This window comes from Ascidiella aspersa, chromosome 2 (assembly GCF_963924565.1).
Source record: "Ascidiella aspersa chromosome 2, kaAscAspe10.2, whole genome shotgun sequence".
Classification (NCBI taxonomy): Eukaryota; Metazoa; Chordata; class Ascidiacea; order Phlebobranchia; family Ascidiidae; genus Ascidiella; species Ascidiella aspersa.
This window is the reverse complement of record NC_139448.1, coordinates 11,908,405-11,917,044: the sequence shown is the minus strand read 5'-3', so window position 1 is coordinate 11,917,044 and position 8,640 is coordinate 11,908,405. Positions and strand designations below refer to the sequence as shown.

The following is an 8,640-nucleotide window of genomic DNA, read 5'->3' as shown; positions in this document are numbered from 1 at the left end:
CTTACATTTAAAGTTAATCTAGCTCAGTGTTTGTTAGCCTTTTAAGTTAAGGCACGCCTGGCAAGCGAAGCGAGCGTGATTTTTTTGGTATACCGGCATTTCTTTCAAATTTCTTGCAAGTTTTTAATATTACATTGCCGAAAATATAAAAAAATGTTAAAAAATATGTGTTCAATATATTGAATTCGTTTTCCGTTTTTCCATGATGCACTTGGCTGCCTTTCACGACGCAATGGTAAAGAAGCGCTGATCTAGGTGAAAACACAACATCAAAACGTAAATAAGGCGGACGGTGAATGATGATTCGCGCAAAGCCCGAACATTTTTTGCACTTACGTATAGTTAAAATAGTCAAAAAGTATGTGAAATAGACTCGTGTCTAATTTGTCAAAGAGGTGGCTGGCCGGATAAATTAAATGGGCGGGCCTAGGTTGCCGACCCCTGCCTTAAAAAGTAGATTAGGAAGTGCTATTTGTGCTAAGCTAATAGATACCCGAGCACTCCAGGATAAATGACGCGCTTGCCTTCCTGTTTTGCCAAGTTTAATCAACAATACTATACAGTAGTGTTTAATACAATAATAATATATAGAATTATTGATTTAAGGTTTATTAATTTAAAGTTGAAACAAATTCCTATTTCCCTGCCACGCATGAGATACGTTACGATCACTGACAAGCGGCAGCATCAGGTGGCAACCGGGTGCGTGGCAGCCGGTATTTGGCAGTGTTTGTAATAACAAATCAAAAACTTTTGTAATATTTTTTGGTTAAACTTTATAAAATACCTTTAATTGCCTATTTAAAACTATAATTCGCTACACTGTGCTACGAGTTTCTGTTTAACACCGTTTTATAGTACTACGACTATTGGGAACATATTTTGGCAACAAATGATTGACACATGCCGGTGTCAACATGAATCGACAACCAATGCTGGCAATTTTTTCTAAGCTTATGTTTAAATCACCACAAACTTATTTGTAAATAAAGTTGTGAAGTCCACTGCAGCATTTTTCACTGAAAGTGTACTTAACGCATTAAACAGTAATAATTCACACAATCATTTTTGTTTGCTGATGTGTGCTATAACCGAAGTTGTATTAAAACAGTTCTTTAATGTGTCAGATAAACTTTTAAGAATAAAACCACATATCCCTATAACAACCAGTTTAGGCTTAAATCAGAACAACAACAAAATTTATTGCTAAAATCGAATTTTGCGAAATCAAATTGGCCACGTCTTGTTTCATAAAATATGTCATAAAGATATTTTAGTTAAAATACAGATTAGTCGAAGCTGTAGGACCTAGGTAAATGTTTTAAATTAAATCATAAAAGTTAAGCTGAAACAATAAAGTTGATCCTGTTGTCTTTATCTGTTAATGAAGTGTCCATTTAATAATAAAAGGGTTAGCGCAGTGGTTTGCAACCAGCAGTGCTGTGGCACCCCAGGGCGCTATTTCTAATGTCGAGAAATATGAGGTCATCGAAAAAATTGGATTTTGCTAGAAATTGGTTTACATAGTAGCCTCTTTCTACAACTCTTAGTGTATGATTAGAGTTTATTGTGACATTAAAGTGAATTAATAAAGTAGAAACCTATTTCTTATTTCTGAGGGAAAAAAGGTTGGGAAGCAGTTGGTCAGCGTTTGGGTTAGGGTGGTGGTATAATAAATATTTAATTTATTGAGTTTTGCTCATTTCTAAAATTTACTCAATGAGTAGTATGTATGGCTTGAGTACTGATACAACCATTTATATTTAACTAGTTTGTTCTTCAGGTAAATTGTCTCTTGGCCTGATTATCACCAGATAAACATATCACAATGAATTCTATTAGCACATGGCAAGAAATGGAAGACGTTTTTGGAGTTCATTATAGGGACACAGGAACAAAAAAACACAAGGCGTACAACTTTTCATCACGCAACAAAAGGGATCCAATTGACTTGCAAAAGCCCCTTGCCATTAAACTGCCAGAAAGGCTCAAGAAATTTGTAAATGCAGCACCGGAGTCTGAATCTTACTTGAAGAATGTCAACAATTTTACAGTAAATGACAATGATGCACAGTTGGTTGATATTCCCTTATCGCAAACTACAGACATCATCATGTCTTCAACCAGAATAGAAGCTCCTTTGCCAGAAGACGATACTTCAAATGCAATTAAGAAAATAAGACTTTCACCAATTAAAGTCCACTCATCTAAAACTTTGCAAACTATCAAGGAAAATTTATCAGAAACTGTGCAATCTGATATAGGTAATGAAACAGTTGCCAGCAAATCCTTGGTTGATGTTGATTATATACATAGAGTGAATCAAGAAAACAATGGTGCCATTAAAGAAAATATAAATAATGCACTATCAAATGTTTCCATGTTTTCTAAAGTTGTTGCCAATGAATCTACTAACACTGAACATGCTGCGCAAATCAATGATAACAGAAGCAGGAAATCTGATGTTTGTAATGAATCTAAAATTACAAATACTTCTAAGCTTGGGGACAGTACAAATAGCACTCACAATAATAAAACAAGAAATAACGCAATATCTGATGTGATATCAGATTCTAAAAATAAAGAAACAAATATGTCTGTGTACAATGAAAAACCTAGCTACATAGCAGGATCACAAGTCGATGCCAGGTTTAATGTTTTGTCTCTATCTAAAAATAAAGATACTTTAAAGTCACAGACCACTGAAAATGGTGATCATGTTAATGAACCTAAAAGCCTTACCGGAAATGAGTTAAGTATGGAATCTGTTAACACAAAAAGTGCTTTTTACATGAATGAAGATAAAGAGGAGGCAAGAGCTGATGTTATATCGGTAACTGAAGTAGCAGTAAAACCAGTAATTAGTGAAGGCCTTGGTAAACATTCTATGGGATATACTAATGGTGCAATTTCAGACATTACCTCTGAGTTTGGGGATGAAACTACAAGAAACACTGAACACAACTATAGAGATGCAACCATTAATCCTTCAATTCGCAAATCTGAACTGGTAAGTAAAGAAGATAGAAGTTACATTGAAGCCATTGCGGCAACAACACCACAGACCACTTTTATGGAAAATGGAAACCAAGTTCTTGATGTTGTTCCTGTGGGCTTTCTGTTAACCCCACACAATTTTGAATCTGAAGATGATGTACACCTGAGGGAGGTTGAAGAAATGCACAATAAAGCTGTTGTTGCATTTTTAGATAAGTACAAAAAGAAACGGCCTTCAAAAAGTAAAAGGCAGATCTTCAAACAAAATGTTGATGTTGAAGAAACAAATGCAAAACTAAACTGCAGGTCGGTTTGTACATTTAAAGTGGACAATAACCTTTTAGTTTCTAAAGTAGTGATTTATGATTATTTTTTTTAGTGATTTATGATTATAACCACATTTTTTGACCCAAAGTAAAATAACTTGCAAACTAAGCCAGCTCAAATCATTTATTTTTTTATCTTTAGACCAAGTCCATACAAAATACAACCACCAAAAAAGAAATCTGGAGGACCATCCTCTTTTACTTACCTCACTCAAATTGCTGATCACTTAGCAACATGGTTAAATACCTTCAAGACTCAGCAAGAAAACTGATACTGTCCTGTTTTTGTTTTTTAATTTTATACAAAAGTGTTGTTTAGATTTTTGTTCACTGCGATTATATCGATTTATTGTATTTTTATTTTTTCTTACATTTTTCTTATTCCTGAGCAAGATTTATTTAAACAAGTTAAAAAAAATAGTGACATTGTTTAACCTTTATCCCTGTTAAGTTTAAAAAAACGAGGATTTCTTTTTGAGTCTTATTTTTTCTTTTGTCCTAAAGTCTATTTTCTTTTCTTTTTGTAGATATTTATAGGTTAAAAAAAGTAAAAAAAAAATATTGGTTCACAGTTTTTAGAATAAAACTTTCACTGAATACTGTAACAAGTTTGATCCACAAATCAACAAAATGGTTGCATCTGCACTGTACATACTGGACTTTAAAGGGAAGGTATGACAAAAAAAGTTCTATCATGTTATTATGTAGGAAAATATGATTTAAATACTTTATTATTTTACCTACTGTTTGTTTTAGCTGCATTTTACAGGTTAATGAAAACTGAATAGATAGTATTATATTGGGCTTTATACTGATCTTAATGTTTGCTTTTCAAAATTTTTCCACAGGTGCTAATATCAAGGAATTATCGAGGTGATATTCCGATGAATTCCATTGACTCCTTTCCCAAGCTTATAATGGAACAGGAAGAGGTCATGATAATATTTCAAGTATTTTAACTTAAAAAAGTTGGTTAAAACATGCTTTTTTTTAAATGCAAAAGGTTTAGTGATTTGTTTTGTTGAAAAAATGGTTGAGATAAAGTTTCAGGGCTAAACGTTTTTTAAATCGGTTTTAAGCATAAAAATGTAAAAGCTTAAACTTCAATTGAGAATGTGTTACATTTTTAATTTTACAGGAAGGCACCCTTTCCCCTGTAATACAACATGGTGATATTACGTTTGTGTTTATAAGTTTTACAAACCTTTATATGGTGGCGACCACAAACAAAAATTCCAATGTTATGATGATCATGGCATTTATGCACAAACTATGCCAGGTTGGTAAATACCTAAATTGTGATTAAAAGCAGTCCAAACGTTTGAGGTTTAACCTGTGGTATTTATGTTGAATCTAGATTTTAACGCATTACTTCAAAGAACTGGAAGAAGAGAGCATTAAAGACAATTTTGTGATTGTTTATGAACTGTTTGATGAGGTTATGGACTTTGGCTATCCACAGTTCAGTGATGCAAAAGTATTGCAAGAGTAAGTTATATCTGAATGTTATGCCCTGACACTATTTTGTTGTTGGGCCATAAGTTTTTATCAACAAGGTTTTAAACTCAACTATTGATGGCATATTTTACACAATTTGCTTTCCCTAGATATATAACACAGGAAAGTCACAAACTTGAGATACAAGTGCGTCCTCCTTCCACTGTAACAAATGCTGTTTCCTGGCGATCAGAGGGACTTAAATATCGCAAAAACGAGGTTAGCTATTTCCTAATCAAGATTTCACCCTGATTAAAACAGCCTTTGCACTGATTTAAAACAAATCATACATTGGTGTGATTGTTCTAATGTTTTGTTATTTTTACATAGGTGTTCTTGGATGTGATTGAATCAGTGAACCTTCTTGTTAGCACAACTGGAAACGTGCTGCGCTCAGAGATTGTGGGAAGTGTGAAAATGAGGGTTTTTCTCTCCGGCATGCCAGAGCTTAGATTGGGCCTCAATGACAAAGTGCTGTTCCAAAACACTGGAAGTATGACCCAGAAAAGCTTCTATAATTGTGTATATGTGATATTCATACTATATTCTATGATAAAATCTGTTTGTATGCAAAACTGGTATATTATGGTCTAAAAGTATTCCACCACCGTTTCTTTAAAAGGTCGTATAATTTGTTCGATATTTTTTTACAAAAAATTTTAAACCCTGCAAGTTGCAACACACCAACATATTACGGAAGGGGAAACCTACCATGTTGTAAAAATCCAACAAATGCTGTCCCCTTTGTTTTATAGTTCTAAATCTTCGCAGCTCAACTTATTTCCTGACACAATTCACGTCACTCCGATAAAATAATTAATGCGGTTAAAATTTCCAGGGGGTAAGAGCAAAGCGGTGGAAATGGAGGACATCAAATTTCACCAGTGCGTGCGACTTTCCCGCTTCGAAAACGACCGCACCATATCCTTTATACCGCCAGATGGGGAATTCGAATTGATGTCCTATCGCCTTAACACCCACGTAATACATAATGAGTCTTGTAATACTAAACCTAGTATTTTTCAGTATAAGGCTGAATAAGAAAGTAGACTGTTTTAGTGTTTAGCATTGCTGTGGGTTAGTAAGGCACTAGCCCTTCAGGCGAGAACTGACGGCTGCCTAAGCCTCTTCCATGTCTCTTGTATATTTTTGATTTCCAAAGTAACAGGCCGCTGAAGAAAATTGTGTACTATTTAAATCCCCTCCCTGAAAACACCCGAAACTTTTGTAGGTAAAGCCGTTGATATGGATCGAATCAGTGATTGAGAGACACTCACACAGCCGAGTAGAGATCATGGTCAAGGTATGGTATTTTTTTAATAAGTCATTTCTCTCTAGAACCTTATTGCCCAACTGGTGTGTAGGTAGCAATTACGATTACGGAAGTTAGATCATGCCAACATACGAGAAAACTGCTCCAGGGAAAATACAACCATCGTAATTTTATTTTCAAACATAGTGTTCTGCAAAAATCAGTGGTTTGTTTCAGCAGTAATGTATCGTGTGTATGATTTTGCTGAGCTAAAAAGTAATCTGTGTTTTTTCCAACACAAAGCTGACTGATCTAAATCGTTACGCGCTATAGATTTATAAAAGATCGTTTTTTGTAATTTCACGGCGCCGAATATATCTAAAACGCCGATTCGGCATCAACGTGAACAAATTTTCTCACACAGGCAAAGAGCCAGTTCAAGAGGCGATCCACAGCAAACAACGTGGAGATTGTGATTCCAGTTCCCAACGACGCCGATTCGCCAAAGTTCAAGACCTCCGTTGGTAGTGTGCGCTGGGTGCCGGAGTCGACCCAAATCGTCTGGCAAATCAAGTCTTTTCCGGTAAAAAAACACTAGGGCAAAAGTTAAAAATGGACGAACGCCATTTTTGTTACCAAACCTATACTTATCCATGAAAGGAAAAGCAGCAGAAATGGAATAAGAATGACTTCACATCATTTTTAGCGTGTGATTAGGTTACGTCAATGGTGTAATCTTGGTGTAACCCTGGCAGTTTATATGCCTACCTACAGTTAAGAAATTATTAAGGTTCATATACCTACAATAGTAAGCACCTTGCGACCTACTTACAATATGTTTAAACATCTTAAATTGCGAGTTGCCACGCTTTGGTTGCGTTTGTGTTTAAAAAGTCGCGTAATCAGTCCGAGTGCTCCAAAAATATAAATGTTTGCCTAACTTATAATAGTAAACCACGCCTTTCGTAATAAAGGCAGAAGTGAGATTAAGATCTACGTTTTTTTTAAATTAAATCAGCGACCAAGTTGTCTTTATTAGGGTGGAAAAGAGTATTTGATGAGAGCTCACTTCGGACTTCCCAGCGTGGAAAGTGAAGAGGTTGAGGGACGCCCCCCGATCAGCGTCAAGTTCGAAATTCCCTACTTCACAACATCTGGCATTCAGGTGAGTAACATAAGTACAAAGATATAAGACCATTCGTGGCAAAATTCCGATAAATCAAAGGATTATGGTGTGAAATTAAGCTTTCGTTGGAACTAAAGGTATGAGCATTTTAGTATTGCTTCCTTTTAATGATAAACGATTTTAATAAATATTTATCAAAACAAATAATTAATTGAGCATAATGGTTGAAGGTTGGAGTAAGACGTAATACGAATATAAAATCCCATACATATGTAGTATTATTTTGAACATTTCAAACAACTGTTGAAGATAAATAAAGAGTTATTCGAAACGTTAAACTTGATACCTACTTCTATATGGGCTTTAATATTCAAGTCTAAATAACTATTGGTTCGTTTGTTGTAAAGGTGCGGTATCTTAAAATCATTGAGAAAAGCGGCTACCAAGCACTTCCCTGGGTGCGCTACATAACCCAGAACGGCGGTAAGTTATAAACTTAAAACTTTTCTTTTATCACTGCGGATTTCAGTACTTTTCATCCGTTTTACTATTTAATCAAATGCTATGTTTTAAACCTGGATTTGGATTTCCTTTCTTGTTTAGAAAGTATTTTCGCACGTTGAATAAATTTGAAAAATGGTACTGCCTAATCCGGGAAATATTGCTTCAAAAACAAGGTTTTTATAAATTTGTCAAAACCCAGGTGTTTAGAGGCTGATAAACACGAGGGCAGCTTTGTTCAAACTTCTGCGACTTTTTGCTCTTGGCCGACAATTTCAAGTGTGCGCCTTTTGACTAATTTATTACAATTCACGTTTGCCCTTTTGTTTCCCTTGTTTTTGTTGTTTAACAGTCGAATGGTTCTAACGGTAACGTTTTTAGTCTTAATGTGTACTTTATATCGTTTATTGTTTTTCAGATTACCAGCTCAGGACCACCTGATGATTGCCACCAAACGCTTTCGACCCTCCGTAGCACTTCGTTAGTTCACACGTTTCACCCTAAACTGGATATTGTCCCAGTTACTTTAAAAACTGATTTGATACGAATCGGCGCCACCTAATTTTGGGAATTTTCAATTTTCGTGGTCAAAGTTTAAGGATCTTAGTCTGTATGAGGTTTATTTAGGAATTTGTCAACTATGTTGCACTAAAAGTTCGATATGTATTCATTTGCTTGAAGTCAAAATTAAACCAAACGTACCGCTTGAGAGCTATGCGTCTGACAATGAAATAGTATCACGCGATGGTGCAATATGTCGTTGCCGATTCCGCTTCCAATGGTGTCCCGGTTTTCATTTTAACTTTTGTTTTGCGTATTAATGATCGAGGTAAATTAAATGCTGTTTAATAATTCTGTTCGAATTTGAAAAAACTGCTTGTATAGCTGCGCTGTGTATTTTTATTAATATTAAAGTACCCTATATCCTAATGTGGTAAAGA

At 35.0% G+C, this 8,640-nt stretch overlaps 2 protein-coding genes across 3 annotated transcripts; both read left to right on the top strand.

The window, feature by feature from the left end:
• The first annotated feature begins 1,791 nt into the window (after positions 1-1,791).
• Positions 1,792-3,792, top strand: LOC146163686 (uncharacterized). The gene is made up of 2 exons (XM_083383002.1): positions 1,792-3,303; positions 3,466-3,792. The coding sequence occupies exons 1-2, from the start codon at positions 1,829-1,831 to the stop codon at positions 3,593-3,595; spliced, it is 1,605 nt and encodes a 534-aa protein (XP_083239128.1). The 5' UTR covers positions 1,792-1,828; the 3' UTR covers positions 3,596-3,792.
• A 48-nt stretch (positions 3,793-3,840) lies between these two features.
• Positions 3,841-8,640, top strand: LOC146163685 (AP-1 complex subunit mu-1-like). 2 transcript variants are annotated; one of them, XM_083383005.1, is made up of 12 exons: positions 3,841-3,995; positions 4,172-4,255; positions 4,462-4,602; positions 4,681-4,811; positions 4,931-5,039; positions 5,151-5,313; positions 5,653-5,801; positions 6,052-6,123; positions 6,497-6,655; positions 7,112-7,237; positions 7,606-7,681; positions 8,118-8,640. In XM_083383005.1, the coding sequence occupies exons 1-12, from the start codon at positions 3,954-3,956 to the stop codon at positions 8,138-8,140; spliced, it is 1,275 nt and encodes a 424-aa protein (XP_083239131.1). In that variant the 5' UTR covers positions 3,841-3,953; the 3' UTR covers positions 8,141-8,640. The 2 variants fall into 2 exon arrangements, with proteins under 2 accessions (XP_083239131.1, XP_083239129.1); XM_083383003.1 differs by having other exon boundaries at positions 3,842-3,995; positions 5,659-5,801.

Coding starts and splice junctions, on each gene's coding strand:
- LOC146163686 (XM_083383002.1), top strand. CDS start 1,829: ATGAATTCTATTAGCACATGGCAAGAAATGGAAGACGTTTTTGGAGTT. Junction 3,304..3,465: donor AATGCAAAACTAAACTGCAG/GTCGGTTTGTAC, acceptor TTTTATCTTTAG/ACCAAGTCCATACAAAATAC.
- LOC146163685 (XM_083383005.1), top strand. CDS start 3,954: ATGGTTGCATCTGCACTGTACATACTGGACTTTAAAGGGAAG. Junction 4,603..4,680: donor TTATGCACAAACTATGCCAG/GTTGGTAAATAC, acceptor TGTTGAATCTAG/ATTTTAACGCATTACTTCAA. Junction 5,040..5,150: donor TTAAATATCGCAAAAACGAG/GTTAGCTATTTC, acceptor ATTTTTACATAG/GTGTTCTTGGATGTGATTGA.